General features: G+C 36.8%; 2 protein-coding genes across 7 annotated transcripts in view; one reads left to right on the top strand and one right to left on the bottom strand.

The window, feature by feature from the left end:
• Positions 1–283: 283 nt before the first annotated feature.
• Positions 284–9,993, top strand: LOC117406512 (tyrosinase-like). Of its 2 annotated transcripts, XM_034923466.2 has the most exons (5): positions 285–1,472; positions 4,696–4,912; positions 5,683–5,830; positions 8,336–8,517; positions 9,148–9,993. In XM_034923466.2, exons 1-5 carry the CDS (start codon positions 651–653, stop codon positions 9,378–9,380), a joined length of 1,602 nt encoding a protein of 533 aa, XP_034779357.1. In that variant the 5' UTR covers positions 285–650; the 3' UTR covers positions 9,381–9,993. The 2 variants fall into 2 exon arrangements, with proteins under 2 accessions (XP_058887122.1, XP_034779357.1); XM_059031139.1 differs by lacking the exon at positions 8,336–8,517 and having other exon boundaries at positions 284–1,472.
• A 2,798-nt stretch (positions 9,994–12,791) lies between these two features.
• Positions 12,792–27,385, bottom strand: part of LOC117406632 (NADPH oxidase 4-like) — a 37,638-nt gene continuing 23,044 nt past the window's right edge. For 3 of the 5 annotated variants that reach the window (XM_059031134.1, XM_059031136.1, XM_059031138.1), the window contains 8 exons: positions 26,812–26,883; positions 25,349–25,409; positions 21,743–21,824; positions 18,336–18,455; positions 17,962–18,070; positions 15,517–15,585; positions 14,095–14,195; positions 12,792–13,082 (listed from right to left, as the gene is read on the bottom strand). In XM_059031134.1, coding sequence (XP_058887117.1) covers positions 12,962–13,082; positions 14,095–14,195; positions 15,517–15,585; positions 17,962–18,070; positions 18,336–18,455; positions 21,743–21,824; positions 25,349–25,409; positions 26,812–26,883 — 735 coding nt within the window. In that variant the 3' untranslated portion in view covers positions 12,792–12,961. The remainder of the gene's footprint in view (positions 13,083–14,094; positions 14,196–15,516; positions 15,586–17,961; positions 18,071–18,335; positions 18,456–21,742; positions 21,825–25,348; positions 25,410–26,811; positions 26,884–27,385) is intronic. The other 2 variants (XM_059031135.1, XM_059031137.1) reach the window with 1 other exon arrangement.

Genomic DNA, 27,385 nt, shown 5'->3' with positions numbered 1-27,385 from the left:
TAATGATATTATGAATTTTAGCTATGTTTCAATTAGCAGAATCAAACGTGCCAGATTAATCCGTTTTTTAAAATCCCTTTTTTGTTGTTGTTGTAAAAGTGACTTTCCTAAACTGCGTTTAAATTCTCCATTGATTAGTAAACACCAAAGACTATACATGCAATCAGTGTTGCTTGAATAATACTGCTTTACGTTGAATAATTAATCCAATTCGTTTAAAAATAAATAAATAAATAATAGTTTATCCAATTACTAGCCGTGCTTATTTAATTCAATTGAGAAGACGTTGGCTGCTATTGTTTGCAAGAGCAATAAACGTGTTGTAGTTTATTAACAGCACTAAAATAATATATAATCACATCAACACACTTTGAATGAAAAAAATATGTTCTATTCTACACACACAGTACAGTTTGTTGAGAGGAAATACTCTGCTAAATGCATAACATAAATTAAGTAACTTGGCGCTGCAGGAACAAAGTCTTGGTTTTGCTACAAATCTGAGAAAACAGGACCGTGATTTTTTTTAATCCCAAACACGTGATGGAATAAGGAGGGTGTATGCATAACTTGAGAGTTAACTTTTTAAGCATTTCTTTTTGATTGTAGGACTTGAAGTGACAGTTTAAGTTGGTCCTCTATCTCAAGCAATGTTTCTTTTAAAGTTTATTGGCTTTTTAGCTATTTTCCGCTCTTCTTACCAACAGTTCCCAAGAGCGTGTGCTACAGCCGAAGCCCTCCTAAGCAAAGAGTGCTGTCCAGTTTGGGATGGGGACGCATCTGTTTGCGGGGAGAGCTCTAGAAGAGGCTCTTGCCAAGATGTTTCTGTCACAGATGCCGCGGACGGGCCCCAGTTCCCACACTCTAATGTCGATGACAGAGAGAAGTGGCCCTTGGTGTTTTACAACAGGACTTGTCAGTGCGTTGGCAACTTTATGGGCTACAACTGCGGTGATTGCAAGTTCGGCTTCTTTGGACCCAACTGCGACGAGAGAAGAGAGTCCATTCGAAGGAGTATTTTCCACCTAACCACAGCTGAAAAAAATAAATTCATAGCGTACCTGAATTTGGCTAAGAATACTGTCAGTACAGATTATGTAATAGCTACTGGCACCTACATACAAATGAACAACGGGTCCACCCCAATGTTTAGAAACATCAGTGTTTATGACCTGTTTGTGTGGATGCACTACTACGCGTCTAGGGACACTTTGCTTGGTGGGTCCAATAATGTATGGAGGGATATCGATTTCGCCCACGAAGCCCCAGCGTTTTTGCCTTGGCACCGAGTGTTTCTGCTGCTCTGGGAGCAAGGTATACGAAAGTTGACGGGAGACCAGAACTTCACTGTTCCTTATTGGGACTGGAGAGACGCGCAGGACTGTGATGTATGCACTGATGAGTATCTGGGAGGTCGTCATCCCACCAACCCCAATATTCTCAGTCCAGCTTCATTCTTCTCTTCTTGGCAGGTATACATCACATCATTAAACCCTTACCCATGTTATGCAATATATATGTTTTAATTATGCAGTAGAAAAATAATACAACAACAATAACAATGTATAGATACAAATCCAATCGTAATCTAATGATTAGTTGGCGTCTGTTTTTGTAGATTTCTTATATTCTTACCCTTTTGTGCAGGGCTTCATTGGAAGCAGCCTTTGAGTTTGTTTACGTTCCAGTTTGTTTACATTCCTTAAAGGTTATGTCATCTGCTGAAACACAAGCTTTCTCCCCCTTAAAAGTACTCTGTCCATTCTGTTACCATGTGGGAAAACATAGTCATGCCCTGCTATATATGCAGCAGCAGGAGGTTATTATGTAATCTGTAGCCCAGGGAAGCAAAACACAATTTTAACAAAGAGGGGTAAAAAAAAAGATGTCGTCGTACTGATAGATTTGGATGAATGGAATTTAGTTCATTTTTAAAATATGGTAAGCAATGCAAAATAAATAATACAAAAATGCCTATGTGCCTTATGTATATAATTTGTTTTTCAGTGCTAGTTTTATTTGGAAGTTCAGATTCTGTTATTCAAATGGCTTATTGCCAGTCAGGGAAATATTGGAGCTTGATGAAGTAATAAATGGCAATTATACAACAATGTAATACATACAAGTTGCAGATTAGATTGTACATTGTAGAAGGGACTGTTGACAGCTCCAAATTGATATTGGAACAAGATGTGATCGAGGTTTACAGACTGCTTTCATGTCACAGGAGGAAATATGTCATTACTTTTACTGTGTGGTGCTAACCAAACTGCATTTGAATTATCAGTTAATATATTACCATAGTGCTGAAACCCATATATTTTATTTGGCCCAGAACTTAATGTCTGGTGTCTGTTACAAAAACACATTATAAACGGTGGAATTCTGGATTAATGTGATAAAGATTAAAAAAAATGTACACTAAGGCTCATTGATTATACTTAGATAATAAGTACCTGGGAGTTCTTTATTGAAGCATACAGTTACTGAAGACTATTTTTTCCCCGTTTTTTTCAATAAACAACCATTCTTCCAAAACTAATAAAACAAGGATCTATAAACTGGGATCAATATAAGACAACATGATATTAAATATTTCTTTACAGAAGCCAATCCAAGAAAAAATAGTTGCAGGTTATTTATAAAGTTACAATAGTGGTTTGCCAATAATGGTACTGAACTAACCTTCATTTTAAGCAATGTACTCAATGTGCTATTTTAAAGCTGAAATGCTATTTGGTATGTCAGTGTAATAAGGAGAAAGAACCCATTGAATCTTGCAACAGAGAAGAGAATGTGTTATATTTTTCATGCCATTATTATATTCTCCAAATAAATCAAATCATGCTTGCCATCACTTTCCTTTACAAACTACTTTTAAAGAGGACTGTCCAGGTATAAAACTGTTGTCTGTTGGCACCACATACTACCTCTCACAATGGACCTGAGGCTTTTACCATTTCCAAACCTGTGAAAAATGAATCCAGTTGTTGAATCTGGTAGTCAAGTTTTGTAGTAGATAATACAGCTTTGCTCCCTGTTCTGTTCACACTAGAAACTAATTGGAGATTGTATGCATCTTATTCTTTCTTGAGTGTAGACAGACAACAGCTGGAGTTGACTGAAGTGCAGTTCTTTGATATGTGCACATGTAAAGCACATTTTTACATGCATGACACGTGCACAATCAAACGTGGCTTACTTTGTTTGCACATGTTAACGCAGGGTAAAATTATTCTGCTTGTAATTAATACAGACTCGAAACTACCCCAGGAAGTGGATTAGTTAGTGTGAACAAAACAGGTTGCACGTCTTGCTTCAGTGCGCACTCAGTACCCCTCTAAAGTGCCAATGTGGAAATAGCATTAGACGGTCAGGGTATAAGTCATCTGAAAATTACCAAGTTTCAATGGTGGCCTATTGTTGATGTATCTTTAATTAACCAATGTATTACAGTTGCTATTTTAACTCAATGGCATTGTTCTTTTATTTTTTTGTGAAAGTTTTCAGTGATGAAGGGACTACAAACTGTTGCTTTACTTGTAAAGCAGTTGCTTGGGCTCATCCGGAATTTGCTTATTGGCGACTAGCAATCTGGCTGTTGAATTAGGATACTGATGCATATTTTAATTTAGCTTTAAAGATGAAGAAATTAGATTTAAATTTCATTAAATCTATTTTTTTCTAAATGTAATAGTTGTTGTTGTCCATGCATGAATATGAGTTGTTAACAATGGGAAGTGGCCATACCCTCAGTACCACCTTGTGTATCTTCTACACACCATTCAGTATGATGCCAGTTACCCCCTGCCTGTCTTCAGCGTTTGGATTATTGTGCATTATTAATGGACGTCTGTCAGCTGTCTTCTCTTATCAGGCACCAGTCGATTTCTGACCACACTATCCGTATTTGTACCTTGGAGCTTTTACCATTCCTAGAGAGGCGTGGCACACATAAAATCATCTCACTATAAATAGAAGGTGGTAATGTTTTTAAACTGTGTTTTTAGTGTTTGCCTTTAGGTAGCATGGAAACTATGCCATTTTATTTGGAAAAGGAGTGATTATACCTTTTAAGAAACTGAATAATGTAATAATAAAAAAAAAAACTATGTGAAATTATAATAAGTTATCATCGAAATGTGGAAAAGGGATAACAAACACTACCACCAAATAAACACCCAGTACTGAATTATGAAAAATATTACTTTCACTAGTACCAGGAGTGGGACAAAACACTAGAGGGGAAACAAGTGTTTATTGATTTACTATCTCAAACACATGTATCAATAATTCATAATAAAACATTTGTAGAACAGGACCTTTTAGAGAAACAGATCTCAATCCCACCAACGCTCCAGGAGAGGTGTGATTGAAAGCGTAGTCTCATCTCAAGTGGGTGAGCACAGAAACCCTGAGAACATACAATAACTGAATGTTTTGTCCTAGTCTGAGGGCTGTGGGTCTTGGTCTACCTCAGCCATGTTAAAATGCCTAGGGCCATAAAATCTGCTGATAACGAAGTGTTGGAGTTTAGGAGGAGGAAGCAAACAACATAAGCTACAGTACAGATAGCAAACAAGGCCTCAGGCCAAGAAGACTGGACCATTAGAACTGGGGGGTGAGGGGAGTATTTCTTAATGGTTATATCTGAACTATAGAAGATAACATAACTTTTGAGTGTTCTTTCTGCAGGTAATTTGCACAAAATCCGAGGAGTACAACAGGTTAGAGACTTTATGTAACGGGACTGGTGAAGGGCCCATTCTGCGTAACCCAGGCAACCATGACAGGATCAGAACACCCAGGCTGCCTACATCTGCGGAGGTGGAATTCTGTTTGAGTCTGACAGAGTATGAAACTGAACCCATGGATAAGTTTGCAAACATGAGCTTCAGGAACACCTTGGAAGGTAAAATATCTCTCATACTGTTACATTTCTTACCCTTTCTATGCCAATATCCTTTGAAAGAAGTATGTTTTTATCAGTTTATTCTAAGTTGTTAAATTTAAATGTGGGGATGGATATATTTTAGATACCTGGTATTTCATTTAATGACTGTTACCCCCAGTCATATCCGTGTCATTTTGGTTTGTTTTTAATAGTTTTGTCAGGCTACATTGGCTTAATTAAGTTAACAGGAACTAACCCTCATGTCATAATTCTTCGCTCCATTCACAGTCCCCAATTAGCACTAATCCTGGACCAGCCCATGTTACAATAACAAAGGTAGTCCAAGATTAGTGGTAGTCTCTGGGATCGGTAAAACTATAACGTGGCTAATCAAGGTTAAATAACCAACCCAAAAAACATTTAAAATATAAATTAAACAACTTTAAAAGTTATTATAAGTTCATACTTCTCACATACGTCTGTTCTGTGATTTACAGAAGGCTTTTCATGATAGCAATATTGTTATGTTTCACTGATGCTATTAATTGAATATGATTGGTTATCGAAACATCTCTGGTGATTTACTTATTCTGCTGCATTGTGATAGAGCAAAGCAGAATCTATAAGTAGAAAAGATCACCATTACCATTTTCTATTATGCAGTTTACTTTGCTGCATGTGTGATAAACAAATTATTTTCAATTGCCATCATTTCTTCAAGTAGGACAATCTCTGTAATCTGACCTTGTGCCACTTTGCTATTCTAATGCGGCTGACATTCTGACCAGGTTTTGCAGATCCTTCTGATGGCATGGCCAACAGAGCACGGAGCACCTTACACAACTCGCTTCACATCTTCATGAATGGCTCCATGTCTCAAGTCCAAGGATCGGCTAACGACCCGATCTTTGTGCTTCATCATGTGTTCGTCGACAGGTGGGTATGGATAATGTAACCTCTGTAAATAGCTGTGGCTCTACAAACGCTGCACATGGGGTGAATGATATTCCAATGGTGCTTGAAAAGTTCCAAGAATTATGAACTAGAAGATTATTCTACTGAGCTTCTTTAATACTTATGACGTTTTCCATATAATTCCCACCGATAGACAGCCACGTGGTTTCCCCATTGTTGTTAAAAGCTTTATTATAAGCCTCATGGATAGTCTCAGCCAATCAGGAGCAGTCATTATCCCACAGGTAGATGTCCTCTAACAGGACTTTAGAATCCTAAAACCTGATTTAAATGGTGCCATAAATGTCAAGCAGCCAAAGACATCCAGACCAAAATAAAACCTAAAAACACATTTAATAAATGTCTTCATACACAAAAACAGTTGTTCGGTGTATGATAGTGCGTGAAGGCACAGCTGTGGTGTGAGGGTGAGTCATACAGTCAGGGGAGCGTAGGTTCGCAGCAGACCCTACTGGTCAGGTGCCTGGTGAGCTCAAGCAGACAAATGAAGGTCTGGCCTTTGTCCTCTAGAGGCTGCTAGATCGCCGCTCATGGCTTCCTGGGTGTAAAGAGGCAATTGGCTTCTTCATGGGATTTGGAGGACAAAAATCAGGGGTAATTTAATTGGACTAAATAAAAATAAGCATTGATAAGCTCCATGGTGACCAGACATTATCTAGCCATTAATGCTTAAGCAAACAACTGTTTGGTTGATGCCTGGATCCAACTTAAAGGGGATGGCTGCTCCATAGTGTTTCACCTTTATAGCTATTCCATTGGTAGAAATAAAAAGGGTTGCAATGAAAAAGATACTGAAGCTAATTAAGGGAAGGGATATTTATTTTATACACTTAGCTACTACACTTTATGCTGTAGTGAAGTCTATGACTGTTTGGTTTCTCTTTTTATTTATTTATTTTGTTTGTTCGTATTTTTATATTCAGAAAGCCAATTTATTCATCTTATCATGCATTTCCCCCACCACAACAATTATTTAATATCTGCCAGCCGATCAAAGGAATTCAAATTATTCAGTGCCCTAATTTTAACTCGACATGGAATGCACTCAGCAGCCAAAAGCAGACTTTCCCAATCTTGTTATTAAAACATCAAAGTGTGTCAGGTTTTGAAATCATGAAATTGTAATGTATTTGACCTTGAAAAATGCCAATTTGCATAGTTCAAGGGACTTTGTTTCCATGTTAAACATTTCTGCTTCTTCAACTGTAGGAAATCATTTGGTTGTCTTCCTTCATATAGTTAGAGGCAGGCTCCATTTACATAAAATTAATCCCAGTTATTTCTTATTCAAACATGATGTGGAGAACCTTAACTATTATACTGTAAACAAAATACACACTGCCTGGCCAATTGAACATGTGTGGGATGAACTTGAACAATGCATTGGTTATCACAATCCTCTGCCTACCTCTCTGTACCATATTGCATGAAATAATAATGACTGAATGGGTTATTAGGAACTTGAATTATTTTGTTAGCTGACTGCCAGTCTCCCGTTCAGTGTGTTATAAATAGAACACAGGGATGATTGCTGGACAGTGGATTATGACGCGTAATCTTGCCATGGCAATTATTAAATAGAGTTGTATTGTGTGAAAAAAAAGATTTAAAACCAGAAAAAAGGATCTTGAAAACATACATAATGCTGTATGTGGGTGGTGACGAAAAGTAGAGTTCCTTGTGAGCTTTTCTTTTTTTTTTTCTCTCTCACAAGAACTCTAAATCGCCCACACATCTTTGAATGCTTTTAGTGAAGAACAACTTGTGGGCTGGAGCATGTGAAATAAAAACACTGGCTGGGGTCTAGATAAGCACAAAAATAAAGTGTGTCTGAATAATAGATTGCAGAATCCTAATAACAAGCCCTCTGGCAATGTAATATCTTACTGAAATGGGGGTAGATCATAAAGAAAAGTGTTTTCACACAGGGAACTCGTTAAGCTTTCACACAACAATAAGCCGAGATGCTCTTTTGTGGGGTTTTTTGTTTTTGTTTTAAACATGTGAGTATAAATGCTATATAATTAGATAAATACATTTTATACGTATTATCATTTCTCTTCTTTTTTTGCATACTGTTAAATAAGTTCTACAAAAGTGGAATGGTATACTTTTTTTTTTTTTTTTTAAATATGTTGACAGAATAAAATCATCTAAAGCTACAGTGGATACAAAATGGTAACCCAGAATAGATGGTAGTCCCCTCTTCAAAAATATGCACGCGATTTCAGAAGTCCATTGGCACTGTAAATAATTTGCTACCTATGTAGAAAGAGTCGGTGGGACATTTGTTCTTCATGTTATAATGGTGACCCCCAGGGACTGTGTTTCAATCATGTTTAACCCACCCATTCATTTTTTTTACCCATTACACTGGGAAGTGGAGCCATAATGCCTGTCAGTAGCGTGTTTTAATCTGTGTGCTGTGCACGTAAATACCATTCCATTCTAACATTCAACCTATAGCATCTTTGAGCAGTGGCTGAGGAGACACCAGCCTGTGGGAGCGGCCTACCCTGCAGCTAACGCACCAATCGGACACAACCATGGCTATCACATGGTCCCGTTTATTCCGCTGTACAGGAACGGTGATTTCTTCCTTTCGTCGCGGGAGCTGGGATATGATTATGCTTATTTGTTGGAGCCAGGTGAGCCCTCAGTATCCTAATTTAATTTTATATGAAAGTCCCTGTTGACTACAATATATGGTAGGGTGTTTTGTATCACAAAGAGCTAGCTGCATCCCTAGTTAAAAGGCACAAAAAACATTTTTAAGTCATGTTGAGCTGAAGTAGCTCGGGTCATAGTGTTTTTCAGTGTAACAGCAGGTGGTGTTGTACTTCACAACGATAGTCGAAAGCTGTGGTTTTGTCACAGTACTGCATATTCATTAAATAGTGTCCCTAAAACTACTAAACCAAATTTAAAAAAATGAACAACACAGAAAAATTCAATGCAATGCTGGTTTTTATCAGGTAAGCCCTGGTGATAGTAGTTTGTACTTGTTGGAGTTACATCCTAATAAATAGAAAAAAAAGAAAGAAATGAGAGCTGCCTATTATGCCAGTCCCTTCAGTGCAAACAATGAGTTGAGACTGGTATAGTAGTCTGTATTTTATAGTATTATTTGGTCAGTTTGTCCCTGAAATTCAAGTAGATCTAAAGCGACAGTCATACTAAATGTGTTTATTTTCCACTGTGGGCAAACTGACTTCCTAAATGTAAAAACAATAACCAAAATGTTAACAAGCACAGTAAACCAGTATTTGTTTTTCCAGGACAAAGGTTCCTGGAGGAGTTTTTGGCACCATACCTGGATCAAGCACGGCAGATCTGGCAGTGGCTGCTAGCAGCTGGGATACTCGGGGCATTGGTGGCGGCCATCTTGGTCTTGTCAGTCGTGCTGACCTGTCGCAAGAGGAAGAGGAGAAGGTCCTCTTATGAAGAGAGACAGCCTCTGCTCCACGACAGTGATGAGAGCCAGAACCTCAATTACCAAACTACACTGTGACTGAAAACAGGAGTCTAGATAAGGACGGGCAAGTCTGCTGTGAGACATGCTGCAGCCTCTCACGAATGTGTTTGTGGACCACGGGTAGCAAATTGCAAATGTGACAGTGCATTTGTGTGGAGTGTGGGCACAACATCGCTACAACAGTTCATAAAACAGATTTGCATGCATAAGTAAACGTGACCTGGCATAGCTAATATTGTATTGCTGTTTTTTTGTTTTTTTTTTTAAAATGTGATCCAGTAATGATCTAATAAATGTACACTACAATATCAGTGTAAGTTTGGATGAAATGGAACGCATCATGAATAGATTATTACTTCATTGGATTTCAATAAGAAATTATGTTTTTGTTTACAAGGAATTACATTTGAATCCTGTCATTTTTTAAAATCCAATTGTATTTTTTATTTATTTTACTTTATTTGTATTTTATTTTAAAACAACAGGGTACTATGGTGTTTATGACAGAACTACTTTGACAGTTTTTCATCCAGGTTTCAGTAAAAGTCTGATCACTTATGACTTGCCCATCTCTAACTGCATTCCTTGATTGTTACGTAAATGTAAGTATTGAAAAAAAACGTTTATTAAACTGAGAAATATGCTGTGATTTTTGTATTGATTTACACTCTCGTGGTACAAAAGCAATAATATGCCTCGCCCCTCTTAAATTTTCAAGCACTTAATGTTAATATATATATATTTTTTGTTACCGTTTGTTTTTCGATTGAGAGCCATTTCCATGGCTACAGGCCTTTGTATTTGGTTGGCTTCTGTTGTTTACAGTGACATGTGAACCAATATGATTGGCTATAGGGGGTGCACCTAAAAAATCCACTGAAAATAATAACCGGAGAGAAACCCATGGGAGGTTTGGGTACATTTACAATGGTTATGTAACTATAAATATTCCCCATACTGAATAAAGGAGCCCCAGTGAATCAGATGCAATAGCAGTAGATCAGCTCAGAACATGCTCTGCAAAAACATACCCACCGCAACAGCAGAGAACAGCTGCCACCAAATCAATGAGCAGCTGTTCAGAGTGCAACAATGGAGAGTGCACCGCAAAAGCAAGGCAGCAGAGGGAGCTCTACTTACCTGGATCTGCAATGACACCAAGAAGGAAAGATAAAGTGTTAACAAAGTACTTAATTTCCCTGTATGTACTGTAATACATCACAGTAACCTTTCAAGTGCTGTACATGGCATTTATTCTATATAGCTCGGGGCGTTCAACTGACTTGGCGGGATACCAGATTGGGATGATATATCGCGACTATGGAAGGTTAGGTTTGGCTATTTCCGCAACAGCAGGACCTTTGGGATCACTCTAGTAGATGAAACCTTAATAAAGGCTTTTAATGTGTTCTACTGGCTTTTAGATACCTTTCCAGAGAAGTTTCCAGATGATTTAAAGCTAATTTCTCTTAGTACATATTTAACTGGTATGATCAAGGCCTCCAGGCTGTTTTTCTTCTTCCTGAAATGTATTTCCCCATTGATAGCTAATACAAAAATGTATATACTGATACAGTATATTCACTTGCATTATATAGCCTCATGTATTATGAGTGAATGACACACATTACTTCTATGGTTAAAAACCAAAACTAATAAAACATTACTAAACTAGATATTCCTATACAAGGATGTATTTTACTTCCTTTTAGTGCATCATTATGACATTTGTGTATTAAAATCATTCCAAGCCTTTTGTATCACACAATGAGTGTTTTACACATTTAGTAGAAAAAATAAATCCTTAATTGATTTATGCTTAAGTGTCACATTATCACTCATCTAGTAGCACCATTTTTGAAAAGTGCAAAACTAAAACTGGACATTTCTCCCTGGAAAAATAACCACCCACACACATGAAATATGCAACATGTCATTGATTTTAGTAAAAACAAATGGTTTTAATACAAAGTTAGCTGTTTTTAATCCAGCTATATTGAAAGCCCTGCAAGGTAAAATGTGATTGTTTTTTTCACTCATGGAATATAAAAGTCAGTTAGTAAATGAAAGAATAAAGAGGTTTGCTGCAGATCATACTGTACTTGGCATCAGAAAAAAATTACAATTCAAGATAACCTTTTTGTATTATAAAATGTGTGTCCATATCAAAAGCTTTATTATAATGCGTACATGATACACCAATCCTTCTGTCAGATTTCAAATTTAATAAATAAAATGCACATGTAAAAAAAAATCTAAACATTTTGCATAGGTATTTAAAACATTTTGCATACAGTGAATACTAAAAAAGTTTAAATACATGCCAGTTGAATTTCAATGTGCACCCACATTAGCAGATGTTCATTTACAATGGTCCTACTATTTCTTCTCCCTCCAAGAACCAGATTTATTTTTCTGTGGCATGAAAGATAAGGCTGATCTTTCTTGTTTCCCAGTCCACGTACTAATTGCACTTCAGTTACATTAACACTAGAAGCCCCGCAGCAGTCATTTTGGAGTTTTTTGGTTTTAAAATGTAATTTTCACCAGTGGTGTAACACATATGGGGCTGTGTGTTCGTGTACCTTTCTGTCCGTATGTATTAAATATTCTCACAAAGCATGAAACGTGGGAGTGCAGAAATAAAGGAGATATATTACATTATAACTAAAAGCCCCGAGAGCAGTCACACTGATGGCCACACAGAAAACAATTATATTGTGATTATACAGAACGGTATTCTACTTTATTATTTTTATTTAACAGTCTGCAATGTGTTTAGTTGTAATCAGATTAGTCTCTACTCTCTGCCTGAGTGAATGACTGACAGGCACCTGCTTGCCAGTTTTGGTCAGTCAATTAGCATCATGACTTTACCAAGGAGAGAATATATTTTAGCACAGGAACTTCACAAGAAGCATTTGGAACAGAGGGAGACTACCAAGCGTGTACCCACAGCTGAAGCTGGCAACCTCTTTTGCAAGAGATGCCAATGCCAGGTTGGCAAGTGCAATAAAAATAAAACTTCGAGCAGCTGTGCCCTGTGAAGAAGGGTGGCGTGGAGAAACGCATTATCTGTATTGATTGTGAACAGCCTTAGACTCAAGGTAAAGGAAAACCATTTTGTCAAAAAAAAAAGAAAAAGAAAATTTGACTTTTTATAACCTTCTGTAAAATGTTTTCTTCTAAGTTTATTTATCTACGTCGTTCAGTTGCTTTTGCTCATCTGATAATAAACCGATTGCTGTTGAAAAGTTAAAAATGTATTGCTATCGTTTCAGTTTTATAAATATGTATGTTGTAAACTGATGTCTGTTCAGATGTTTATTTACATTTTCTTGTTTTGATTTGTAAAATAAACTTTCATATTATATATATATATATATATATATATATATATATATATATATATATATATATATATATATATATATATATATAATATGCTTCGGTTGTTCAGATGTTTATGTAATGTACTCAATAAAAAAACCTAATTACATCCGACTGTTTCTCCTTTCGTTATACTATTTACAGTGTTTTGAATACAGCCGTCAGAAGTCTGCTGCGGGGCTTCCAGGTATGAGTATATCTCCGGTCCTTCTAGTGTTAAGGCATGTTCAGCTGAATGACTCTTTGTTGTATTCAAATGTTGTCCCAGAGGAGCTGGTGCTGTTACTGAGTTTGTGTAAGGTCTTGGAGATTTTTTTTGGCCCACAGCAAAATACACCAACATTTTTCCTGTAAATTAAAATAAAACAAATTATTACCTATAATGGAAAAAATCATACAAACATTATATATATATATATATATATATATATATATATATATATATATATATATATATATATATATATATATATAACAGAGCAGAGGTCCTGCACACTGATAAATGGTAATTACATGGACAACAGTAATTGCATGGATAGTAGCTACAATGTCCCATTTTCAACACCCACCCAACACAGATGATTGAAAAAGTTTAATTAGTCAACAAGAAAATATAAACACATCCAAGAAAACCAAAATCTGACTTGGCTCTGGTAAAATCTTATCTAACTGAGATGGCAGAGCACATAACTCCAGAATAAATACCCATGTCTGAGCTTGACACACACCTAGCAAATTTAATTTGCTGTGTAGCAAAAAAAGCCGGCAGCAAGTATGAACCTGACACTCTGTGTAGCAGCCCGCTGTTTGAAAGCGGACTCTCTCCTTGCATTGCTGTTTCCTCTTATTAACAGCATTGCTTTCAAGGGTCAGGGCCTTCCCCAGAGGTTCTGTACAGACTGTATAGGCTGGGGATTTCTGCTTCACGAAGAGCTACATTTCCTTCAGCTACGTGCCTTGGCTTCTCTTTATATATCTGGTAGGTGGCATCTTTTTAAAGATTGCTACAATACTATTCTGAATTCAACACTTGTTATTGTGATTTATGCATTAAGAAAAGAGACAGCAGTGAGTATGATCCCGGAAAGGTATGTTCTGTTGGGAGTAGTACTGAACAACAACATACTTGATCATATTTTTTAAATCCATGCAATATAAAAAAATACAACATATGGTTTGCAGTGCGTTTCGAGGAAACATTTAATCTCGGGGGTTCTGTGCCATTTCATATATATGATGTCACATAACCACCTAAATGAAATATTTTCTCATAATGCACAGCAGACCATATATAAATCAACATGACTGATTTAAAAAAAACAAAAAAAACACTCTATACTTTGACAGTGTCTCTACTTACTGTCTATTGCACTTTGAGATTTCTTCAAAAAGAAGTTTCCATCGAGGTCTTCCTATGATAAGCCTCGAGTTCAGTGCCCGATACCTGTCACCAATGAGATTCTACAGCAAAAAAAACAAACATGTTGGTAGCATTGCCTATATTTACTAAAAGCTTAGGATCCAACTACTCTCTTCTAGGTGTTGTTTTGAGGCCTCTTACTTACAAAGTAAGTGAGTATGACTAAAGATTCATGGAACTTATAATTGAACTTGACTTGAGAGTCATACTGTTTTATACCACATATTGAAGACAAGGGGCCCAATTTCCATCTGTTTGTACCAGTTCAAGATTTGCCTAAATGATTTTGAAATGTGTCACTATTTGCTTCGTACAAAGAGAAACCCTCTTCTAGAATGACCTTGTTCCAGTGTGAGTTGTGACTATGACCCTGCGCAAAACTTGACCTGCCTCAAATGTATTGGTTTTAAAGAACTACTATCAGCGTGACCAACAGGAGGATGATAAGAGACTGCAAAGTCGTTCCTGCAGAGGCTACATTGTGTACCATGGAATTGAACTGAAAAGGGGACATGTTCTTAATAGCTGTTGTTAGCACGACAGCCTAACCTTGAGAGTTCGCCATTATCTCAACTACAATGAGACACGAGTACAAATCAATTTGTAGACAAAGTCCAGTTACAGAGAACTCCTCCCAGGATGAACAGTACTGTGCCCATTGCATTTCTCTGTTTCAATATCCTGTACCACATTCACCACCTGCCTGCAAGTCTTTTTTTTTTCAATCCACATAAAAATGAGTTTTTCTGGTCAGAGGGAAAACACAAGGTTTTATTCTAGATTATATCTTAACTAGCTATTTGTGGTTTGATAAACGACTGCTAAGCACAGGACTTATTTTCGTTCTCCAGAGTCAGCATTTCAATGGCTCTATTACACTAATAGCATATGCCTGGTTAGTATTTAACCTATTGTAGCTAGACAGTCTCTTCCCCTCTGCTGTATGCACTGAACAGATGGGAAAGGCAGGCTCTTATAGTTACATAGACACACACTAAAACCAGATACCTCCTTGAAATCAAGTGAATAATCTGGACCAGTTAAACCACTCTAACAGCAGTTACTCAGGCAACTCGACACTAACATTACTGTAGAAGACTGATTGCCTGACTGTGCTGTTACAGGTGTATTTTTATATCTAGAAAGGTATGGTTTATAAGTATACAGTATTTATAATATAAATAAAAAACGGTATGAAAGGCAAACACTGTTTTTAAAGACTTCCCTTAGAGTCCTGCACAATTTGGCAAGAATAACTGAAAGAATGGAAACTCAATTATGTTTCAACCTGACTTTATGTTGTTTCCCTCGTCTGTAACTGGCTTTCTCATCATTTCTGAGTCATCCAAATGGGCTCCATACCTGTATCCCATCTGTACGACTGAGGTACAGCTTGATGTTTAAGTAGTCTGGACGATTCTCCTGCCAAAGCTGTGAGGAAAAAAAAAAAATACAAAAAAGAAACTAAAAATAAATGGAGATGTAACCTTTGAATGCGAGGTAGGCAACAACATGAGACAGGACATTTGTGTAGGAGAGTTCTGACCTTTCAACTTAAGCCCCTTTCACACTGGCATGCTCTACCCAGGTTGGAACCTACCCGGGTCAGGACCTGGTGTTGGGTAGGTGATTTCACACTGCTTTTGATAAAGCAGGGTTGACCTTGATGACAGACGCAATTACACAATGCACGTATCAATGCCCCGGAAGCAGCTTGTTACAGATGCTTCCATCCAAGCTCCTCTGGATTGAACCTTCGGCCCATATGTTGATTAGATGAAATGTTTCTTCATCCCTGCTGCAGTCTGGCTCATGCTAAGTCTCAAGCAATAAAAACTATGGCTAAACAGGATAAACAAAAATGTTCTTTGCGGAAGTAAAAAACTTTCACGCAGACGTGGCCATTATTTCGACGGCTTACGAACGGCCATCATGCATTTTGTCTCGCTCCACCCAGGTCAAAGCGTGCCAACCCGGGTACGACCCAGGTACGTGGTTTCACACTATGCGGGACTGTGACCCGGGTAGCCAGAACCTGGGTCTGAACCTAGGTAGAACTGCAAGTTTGAAAGGAAGGGGCTTTCCAGTAGCACACATTCTGAGTGTAATGGGCTCTGCAGAGGACTTTCTGCAACGACAGACAGCTTTTCTCTCCCTCCCTCCCTCCCTGTGCTGACTGTGCAATGCTAAACATTATCCTATACTACCACAGACAAGACATAAATCTGTGGCTTGGGGGGGGAGGGGGGGGGGGGGATACCAGTTTGAGATTAAAGCATTAGAAATCATCCCTGACCAGGCTGCTTAACTGCTGCTGTCTTTTGTCTTTTGGAGACACCTTTATTTTGTCTTATAATGTCGAAGTAGACAAATAGACACATGTTTCAGCTAGCGCCTTCTACAGTATGGTAGTATTTTTATATCAGTGAGGAAGTGGTAGTCCCTCCCTATGTAAACAACACCCTTCATTGTGATTAGTCTGCATATGGTGGGTGATCTGTAATGGGGTAAGGAAGAAGCACTCCCTTGAAATAATTAAGTTTTATTCTTCTTGTTAAATGTGTTCTGGAAAAAAATGTTGCTCCTTTCATTTTTTTCAGTAGTGTATTTCTATGCAAAACTGCTAAAGTTATTACAGCACTAATCCACCAGGTGGAGATATACCTTAAACTTAAACCCTATTATAATGAAAGATTTAAAACATTATAGAGGGTAAATTAATTAATACATAATATCCATGAGGGAAAGACATCCCACCTATAATAGTCTGGAATCAAATGGCTCTTTATACTTTGACTCTTTTTGTCACTCCAAGCATAGTGTTAATGTATCAGTTTTTAATGAAACACAAGCACACGTCCAAGTCTAACTGGTAGTAGCAATACTGCCAGACCGATCATTTAGTTACAATAAACTAGAGTACATTCTATCTCCTGGATTTACAAAGTAACCTACAGGATTTCACACAAAATATTTTTTTCAGCCTATATTTGTGAAGAGAATCTATAAAGAAATATTCAGACATGCCTATGTGCAGCTATACTGATTTGATCATACAACTGATATGAAAATAATTAACTCCAGCTAAACATGTTATGGCCTGTGACAAAAAACTCATCCCGAGAGCTGGCTGCTGAAGAGTATTGTTGCTGTGGAAGGAATCACTACAGCTATCACAGAAGACATAGTGTCTGAGATCACTGCAGTTCACTTAATAAAGGTACCACCATAACCAGCTTAGTTTACTATTTCACAGTAGCTGTCTGGAAAAATCTAAGGGTCATTAAATATATAGATAATTTGATTAGGAAAGTAAGGGTTTTATATATATATATATATATATATATATATATATATATATATATATATATATATATATATAAATATATATGTATATATATATATATATATATATATATATATATATATATATATATATATATATATATATATATATATATATATAAGAGAACACTGTTTTATTGCTACAACTTACTCTTATCTAATTTTATTTTAATTGTGGCTGGCAGAATACTGTAATTACATGATTTTTAAGATTTTAAAAATATGTCTGCATTATCTTAGTATTCCAAGTGGCAAATTCTTTTTTTCAGTCTTTGTGAGTTCATTGCTTGATATAATTTAGAAATAAAAATGGATACATTTAAGAAGTCAGTCACTGTGATCTAAATTTTCACTTCTTAAATAACTTTGTAGTACCAACAATTGCAGATGTTTTTCAGAATTCACAGGTCACAAATCGCTGTCTGTTATCAAAGACTCCCAGAGAAAGAGACCTTCAAATACCTTCTGATGCAGAGCACATAGCAGATCTGCAAACCAGTAGAAGGACTGGATTTCCCTGCAGACCCAGATCAAATAGAGCCTCCTGAGTTTAAAATGCCTCCATTCATCTCTGGAAGAAAAAAAGACAAATGTGTCAGAGTCCTTAAATACAGTATTCATTATTATTCTGGGAAAGTTTTTTTTTTGTGAACTTAACATTTGTATAGTCCATTATTATTTGTATTAGTTTTACATGCTTTAGGGTTGCAACTTAATTACTACACCTTTACCAGGGCTACAGACAATAGTTTAATTTATTACATTTAGATATTTCAACATGAAGGGCATTTTGAAAGAAAATGTGAAGCGAATTTGACTGGACGTTTCAGACTTACAGTAGTGTGTGAAGTACAGAAGCAAATGGGGTGACTCCTATACCTCCAGCGACACACAGGCTGACTTCATAGTTAAAGACTTCTTCAGATGGACTCCCAAACGGCCCATCTATATACAGCCTAGAAAAACCACAGAAGCATATTGTTAAAATGGTGAACGGTCTGGAGTCACTGGAAGGTCAAGAACTGGAGGCACAGGAAATGGAACCTGTAAAACAATGGGATTACCAGAACCTATCGTAGCAGGGATTTGCTGCAAGAAATACTGGCTTGAATTTTGACAATAAAGACAACAGCACAGAAAGGACTGCACTTTCGACTTCTGAAGATGAAGTGAGATGAGATTTGTCAGGTGGTATCACCTGGCGTAAAAATCTTTAAGGTAGACAACAAAAGAAAACTTTTATTTCCATCTGCTGGCAAATTGAAGTGCTTTGACATCTGCATTTCTTCAGAAAAAAGAGACTATCAAAATGGTTAATCTGTTGCTTTTACCAATTCCACAGAGCTGCTTCTCTGGGCATGGTTGAAAACTTACAGCAAATTGTAAAAAGTATACATTTAAATGGAGTATATATTTTTTCTTGTATTCGACCATGGATGTTGTGACTGTTGCTACTTATTCAAAGTGATTGGGCTCGAAGCTAATACAAAATCCAAGTTATCGATGAAAATGGTAAGCATGAATAGGGTATAGAAACCGGAAAAAGTTTTTAGGACAGAATGGAGTTCATAGCAGCCCAATAACCATTCACTGCTAAGACAAAGAAGATATTTGTGAAGAATGAAACTCAATTTACCTTTAGAAAAATAGAAAATGCTTATAAACATTACAGTTACAATGTGATTTGTCTTTATTTATTTATTTTTTACATCATTCAACACAGTGGATTAAAAAGTGTACATTTATAAAATTGCACTTTTCTAATAACCCACTTTTCTAATGTAATAAGAAGCTACACTTTCATACACACATATATAATATAACGAACTAAATAGCAAATACAGATGTTCAGAACTGTTAAAGTAATACAATACTGTAATTACTGTAACTGCAATTACTTCACTCTGATAATTGCATTTCACTCCACTTAGTCAACACTGCTAAACATTCTCATACTGTAGGTCAGCTGATGTATCTTAGACAAAATAAACACCAGATTTCCGTCCTCAGTGCTGGAATGGAACGTGAAGTCTTAGGAAGGTCGTCTTTTTTTTCTGCTATGCAAGTAACAATGTGCCTCTCCACTCTTACCGTGGGAAGAGGCATGTTACTACTTGAATAGCAAACAGGCATGTTACAATCTACAGAAATAACTAGCAAGCATCTCCATCCAACCCATTTCTTTTTTTTTTGCCCTTATGCCGAAAGCAATGGTGGTTTGCGTAACCATTATTTACTAATAATAATAATTTTTAAAAATAGATTTATTTTCTGTTTTATTGTTGATAGTCTTGCTGTCATGTACAATAAACTCCTATTCTAATTAATGCTACCCAATACCACCTTAAAAGGGAAGGATGATATCATATTGCGACTCCAGGCACCAATGGAATGTCTTTTGCATTACACTATTCTGTGGTGCGTCCAGGAGCTGTAGGCTATGAATACTTGATGCCATGGTGGTTGCTCCTCTCTGTTCTTTTAACAGTGTCTCATTTACTCTGAAATTAAGTAAAGTTGATTTTGCTGTACTTCACCAGCATCAACCAAATACACTCATATAATTCATCTCTACCTGAGACAATGAACATTCAACCACATTCTGTAAAATAGCATCTCAACCATCTAGAGGCCAAAATAAATACCGATACCAAGTTGCACCACAATCGGATAAACGGTCTTGATGATACCGCTGAAAAAAGGCTCCTCTATATGGTATTATTTGTTTATTTAGCAGATACCTTTATCCAAGGTGACTATAGAGTGTGTGAACTATGCATCAGCTGCAGAGTCACTTACAACAACGTCTCACCCAAAAGACAGAGCACAAGCTTAAATGACTTGCTCAATGTCACACAGTGAGGGAGCCGGGATTTGAACTGGGGACCTCCTGGTTACGAGCCCTTTTCTTTAACCACCAGACCACACAGCCTCCAGGAGATGGAGGTAGACTGTAGAATTGAAAAGCTAAAAAAAAATATAAAGTGGAAAAAATCTGAAGCCAATTTTCGGTTGGGAAACTGATCTATCTTTCAACAGGTCAGTTTTTCCGCACTGGTGGAATCTGTCAGGGAAGCAGATTGCTGGTTGTTGATAAAGCTGTGTCTCCCAGCAAAGGGAATAAAGTAAGACAACTGCTGACATGCAGCACAGGCCGCGTTCCAGTTTGGCCTTCAAATCACTGCTGCCAACTACAAAAGCTTGGCTATTGTGCTGCCCAATACAACTAAACATTGCCCTGGGTGCGTCTGTCATTTTCTGTTAGACATCAAATGCAAGACAGAAGAAGGGAAAGGAAAGGCTGTGAATTGTAATTTAGAAAGAGTGCTTTCATTAGAAGTAATGATGAATTACCAGCCAAAGCCATTCTGGGAAGTATGAGTCCAGTTCTCAGTCTTAAACACAGCTGTACTGTACTTATGGTTTAGTCTTTTTAACGGTTGAGTATTTAAAGTTGTGGATAAATCTAACATATAACCTAGACCTAGCCACGTATGGAGGAGTTGTACTTCAAATTCCATCGTGAGAACATGCCATAATTCAAGATGTTATGAGTGACAGGTTTGACTGATGGGATACAGCAGTGCCCTGCAGGCTAAGGTTCCTTCTCTGCAGCATTATAGAAATATGCCTGGGTTGTCAACCTTTTGTAAGACTATGACTGACAAGAAATATTAGCCCTGAAGCCAGGACATTCATACTGTAAATATGAGGAATGCTACTGCACCCAAACTGACCATAAAAATGCAGATCATTGGAGAGAACTCCGACCAGGGTATTCAAAGCAATTTATTCAGTGCATAGTTTGCGCAGAAACTTTTTTTTTTGTAAACATTGTAAAAGATATTTCTTGAAAATTATCTTTTTTTTCTTCAGTTGAGCGTTTCTGAAGGGTATTGACAATGTCGACCCAAGGGACTTTTTCGAAAAACTTAACAATCTCTGCTAAAAATGTTGTTTTCATCTTAAGGATGTATTTGAGCACAGGAATACCTTGAATCTGATAATTCAAGTACTGACAGAATAAAAATAAAATAAATGATCTGTGTAGTATTGATGTAGTGTAACTGAATCCATTCTCATTTTACTCAAAACTGCAGTAAAAGGTGTGAATTATCAAATACAGTTCAACATTGGTTAATGCTAGAAGTGGATAACCCTACAAATTAACATACTGCATAAAATCCAAAAAGCACATTCATCAGTCGTACATTATATTATGCAGCATTTTTACTGGACTTACGTGGGATATCTTCTTTGCTGGACAATAGGTAGGATCTCAGAGTCTGGGGTCGATTTTGAAAGCAACAGCTCCTTAAATTGTTCTGTGAAAATTAACAAAAATAAATAAATAAAACCTATAATGGCAGTTATAACCAATATAAGGGTATCAAACAGTATTAATGCACCTTCTGGTCATACAGTAGCTTTTAGAGTTAATATGTAAAAAAGAAAACACAACCTGCAACTCGTTTGAGGTGTAACTGTTTACGGACATGGTAAGTGTTCGATTTTTTTCCCCCCCAGAGGAAATAAAGGGGCCTATGCTAAAACAGTGTAACCAACAGCACAGCTGGCTTATCTGAACTAGCAGCATGTCTAGAAATAGTCACCTGTAAGGCTTGCTTGTGTAAGAGTTCATAAACAGCTATGTCACATGTATAAAACAAGAGTCAGTTTCCCTTGCCAGGAAATCAAAGCAATGCACTGACATATAAAACAACAAAACTACAAATAATTTACCAACCAATCACAGGTAAACTCGGGGGAGTAGTGGACTCACAGCCCAATAAAGGGGACTTCTCTGTAACTGGGCAGACCTAAGGCAAATACATTGTAATGTTAAGAAATGTAAAGTACTGCATATTGGAATTACATCTCTTCAGCCTAGAAAAGAGACGGGAAGGAGGGGACTCTAAAATCCAAAATGGTATAGATGAAGGTAACCCAAGACACTACTTCATATTCAGCACAGAGTAGAACAAGATGCATAAATGGAAGCCGAGTAAAAGTAAGTTAAGAACAGAAGGTAGGAAGCACTTTTTATTAAACATTTACAAATGCATGGAATAGCCTACAGGGGAACATTTATTTAAAAAATAAATAAATAAACAAATTGCCCAATTAAATTAGATCCCCCTCCGTCGAGATGAAAGGCGTGCTAATAAGAGACAAGCCTGATGGGCCGAATGGCCTCTTCTCATTCCCAAACTGTTATTATGTTCTTATTTACATAGCAAAGCTATTTTAAGAGGCATTGCTAAAATGTGTATGTGCTAAACATGGGCCTGTTCATTACAATTCATGAAACAGTATAACGGAACACATGCAGCAGTTCTGTTTAGCACACTCTCAGCATGGAATGTTTATGATGTCATTCAAGTCACCAGGGAACATATGCCTTAACAAACGATCCCTTGAATATCAAAGCAAGATAGAGTAGCCAAAGAAAACTGTGTATGTACATAAAACGTACAGGCAATTAACCAACAACCAAATGCCCCTGCTTTATACACTTTCTAAAGGTTAAACTCCAAGCCTCTTTAATGAGTTTGGTTAATATAGGGCTGGATGTTTGTAATGTTCAGAACTGACACCTGAAATCAAAGTTGCACGCATCGAATGGTGAAGAGAAAAATGGTACAACTTATGCAAAGGTAAGACTGTTTTAAAGCACAATATTACAAAATCATTTTCAAAAACCAATTTCTAAAAATAATTACAAATATAAATTTAACAGTATAAAGCGAGAAAAGAAAGTATTCCTACCTGCAACTAGTATACCGTTGACATTATTTTATTCCTGTTAGAATTTGTCTGTGAACTGGCTTCTACATCGTACCAAGACATCCAGGAACTGGCTTTTAATGCTCTGCAGCTATCCTTTCATTGTTCTCTAAATCACTATCAACACTGCACTGCATTAAAAACATTTCACAAGTTCTGAGAAACAAACGACACACACACACACACACACAAAAAAACACTGACCCCATCATCCAAGGCCTAATTATTCAACCACATGCAGATGACCGGAGGCCATTGAAACACACAGGGGGTGTGTTTATAGATGCCTAGGGCTGTAAAGAAATGTACAAGCTGAAGCTTCCCTGGCTCTATGCCACTACTACTCCAGGTGTTTAAATGAAGTGGTGTCGAAGGGATATATAGGAGGTCTCCTCCCTCTGGACCAAAACTCAACCATAGGCCCACGGGCTGTAGGAGAGGTTGTCTTTCAGAATACAGGCACTAAATTAGGTCTTTTGAATAATGTCCCTCCTACACTGAGCACAGAGTAGCATAAGTTAGTGAATGTCTGAGAAAAAAAATTAAAAAAAAGTTTCAGACATTTGATTTCATTTTTATTCATTGTTTGATTTCATTTGTATAAAGTGTCAGTGCAATTTAAGGTATCATTTGCATCTTAAATAAACAGAAATGCCCCAGAGACCATTGGAACACAATGGCCCACATGTATCAAGGTATTTAGATCAAATCTGCAACATATTTTGTAAAAATAAAATAAAAACTGGTAATGTTACAAAAGAAATAAGAGACAACCCAGAGATTCACTTAATGACCCCAAAGTGTGCCACACTTGTTTGTTATTTATCTTGTACCGTTAACAGTTTGACTTTCCTTTAACACAAAATGTTGCTAATTACAGATTGGTGGTAAAAATATTGATACAGCTAGCTCAAAGTATATAAAGATTATAAAACGCTGATCAAGTTAATTACTATTTTAAAAGCAGTGGATGTATTATTAGTAGTATTATTACTACGGTTCAAAGATATTGCAGAAATTAGTAATGTACATCCCTCAGGCAAAACAAAGGTAGTTTGTGATATTGAAGTGTGATAGAGATTATTTGAGATTTCTGCTGGGAAGTCACTGAGACTATTACTATCAAATGTCGGAAATGTTGATTTTGGTTTGTTAAAATAGGTATGTATGAGATACTAAAAAGGCATTTTCAGTGTTTAGCTTGATAATTCAGAGAAACACTTGATCTCAGCTGACATGTAACCGTTTTGTTGCAGATCTAGTGCTCTTTTGCCAAAATCAATTCACCAGTTTATAGTCACTAGAGCTGCACAAACCGATTATTCGACTATTTCAATAAATTTGGATTTGTGGTGATTGCTTTTCTTAGACGCCGAAGAACAGTAATCCACACAAATCCAAGCAGCTGCTTCTACACGTTTCACTTTGAATGGTAAATTATTCAATCAACACCAATGACCCTCACCTGATTTCTGTGGAGAGCTCAATCCAAATGATCGAATAATCAGTTTGTGTAGCACTAATAGGAGCACAAATTAAACATGTTTATGGGTTTTCAACAGCACTTCTACAAAACAATTCATCAGTCACCCTGTATTACATGTGTGGTCATTCCCCATTTAGATAATTGAGTGCTAATTGGGGAGTGGCCAGATGTACATAAGGAAGGATAAATCCTTTGTCTGGTAGAGGAGTTTGAGTTCTGGGGAAGCGATTCATTCCCTAATGAAAAAAAGGCAATGTCTTTCCCACAGAGCTGTGTAACAGACTGTGTTTTCGTGTCCCGAGCAGATGTGAGGTGCTGAAATCATTTTATAGACCCCCCCAGAGCCCGCATAGCTTTAAAGCCTCCAAGTCTAAATTGGTTCATGGTGCTTTTTAAAAAGAATTAGTCATCTGGCTACCCAATGCCTGTTGTACTTAAACTGCTGGTTTATAAATGGCCTATATTTCTCATCCAAGACTGTTTTGGCATAGATTCCATGTTAATGCACATTTTTCTTGAATGTGATTTTTAACTGGGAGTTCCTGTTTGTGAACTAGAAAAATCTTTAGAACTCACTCGTCCAGTCTCCAAGCACTCGAAGATGGACCCCAAAGGTTGTTCTCTTTTCAGTCGGACACTAGAATACAAAACATTCCACAGTTAATGTATCTAGCACTTAATATCTTGATAAAAGCATGCTACATACAAACATTCATACGCACTATTTGTTCAAACATACAGTTGGATTCAATTCTGCTTTAATCAACCCTGAAAAATAAAATCTAAAAGAAATTTCAGTTCAGCTTTTCCAGACACAAACTTTAGGATCTACATATTCCTAATACATAATATCTTACCTGTTTAATATCATTTTACCTGTGTTCTATATGATTTTCTGTTATTTATGCATAGGTTATTCGCTTATTAACTATTCCAGCATAAAATGCTTCTGAAAAGAAAAGGACACATATTATTGTTGCACTTGAAGCCCAATGGTAAAGCATTGTGCAAAGAAACCAGTACAACACTGCTATGCTTCGCCCCCCTCACTTCCACATTTAGCCTGAGGAGACTTTTTAGAAGCACTTTTACTGGAATAGTTAGTAAAAATAACAAATAAATGAGAGAAGAAGAAAATATATAGGACCACACACACATAGGATATTTAACAGGTAGGAAATTAGATATTAGGGAAAAGTAGATGATGTGAAGATTATATTAATTATTGCTATAAGACATGTCGGACTATATTATCAAAGCGTTTCCTCCACTCTGTAATTAACTCCTGTATAACACTAAAAAACTATGTTTGTGTTACAAAATAAAAAATAAAAAAAACAAATGAGTTCTGACGAAAACTGGAAATATATATCTTGGCTGTTTGGTTCCGGTTTTGTAAAATAAACAGGTGTTTTACCTCTTTCAGAAAATAGGAGTTAATTAAAGACTGGAGGAAACGCTTTGAAAATATGGCCTATCATCTTGTGCAGTTTGAGCTGGCTGCTCAAATTGTGAAATTAAGTCTGTTATAATGCCCTACAAATGACGCATTGCATCATTTCAAATGTGAAGACTGTACTTACAAATTATTATTATTATTATTATTATTATTATTATTATTATTATTATTATTATTATTATTAATAATAATAAACATAAAACTTTTTTTAAATAACTTTAGAACTATGCTTTATTATATTCAATGTACAGGACGACATCTATACACAGGATAAGACATACTGGAATTTTGACATTTATTAGTTGGTGATTCACAAATTAAGTTCACAACTTTTGCAACACCACCTTTAAAATCAGACCTGTATGGTAACATTCCCTGCTTGCAAACATGACACCTCAGAACAGATGATCAGAGCTGTAATTTGAGGTCATCTGCAGACTTCTACAGAGCGTTTGAGGAAAAGCAGACTCCACCAGCGAGCAGTACGACAGCCTGCCAACAGGAAGCAAGGAAATACTGGCTTTTCCTGAAAAGGTGGACCTCTTGGGAAGAGTAAGAGAGACTGCAAGTGGTACATCACCTGGATATTTCTTTTTCGGATGAAGCAAACGGCTAAGATTTCCAAACCAGTGGATAGTTGAATCAGATATTCCTACAGTGATAATAAAAGTCTTATACAGATCCCTGCCAGAATAACCTTAACACCCCAGTTTCATGACAAACTTTAGCTGTGTCTGGTGTAGTCTGTACATTATGAGAAAATAACATGTGCACGGTTTAGCTTTGGCTTGACCCAGCATCACTGTCTTTTAATGCCTGAAGACTCCTGGACATTTGTTTTGCAAGATGTCCAATACACACAACGCAATGAAGGGGATTTACTTCCAGGAGTCACGGGACTGACAGAAAGTAAGAATATGACTTCATCAAAACAGAATGCAGAGGCACAACTGGTAGTGGTTTTCAACCCCGGTCCTGGGGACCCCCTGTGTCTGCTGGTTTTCATTCCAACCGAGCTCTCAATTACTTAACTAGACCCTTAATTGAACTAATAATTTGCTTAATTAGACCTTTTTAATTGTTTTCAGCTCTTAAACAGTTGCAGAGGTCAAGTTACTTATAAAATGTTATAACTGACTTGAAATTTGCAATTG

This window comes from Acipenser ruthenus, chromosome 9, assembly GCF_902713425.1.
Source record: "Acipenser ruthenus chromosome 9, fAciRut3.2 maternal haplotype, whole genome shotgun sequence".
NCBI lineage: Eukaryota > Metazoa > Chordata > Actinopteri > Acipenseriformes > Acipenseridae > Acipenser > Acipenser ruthenus.
Note: the sequence above shows the minus strand (reverse complement) of the source record. Positions and strands in the feature narration are given on the sequence as shown.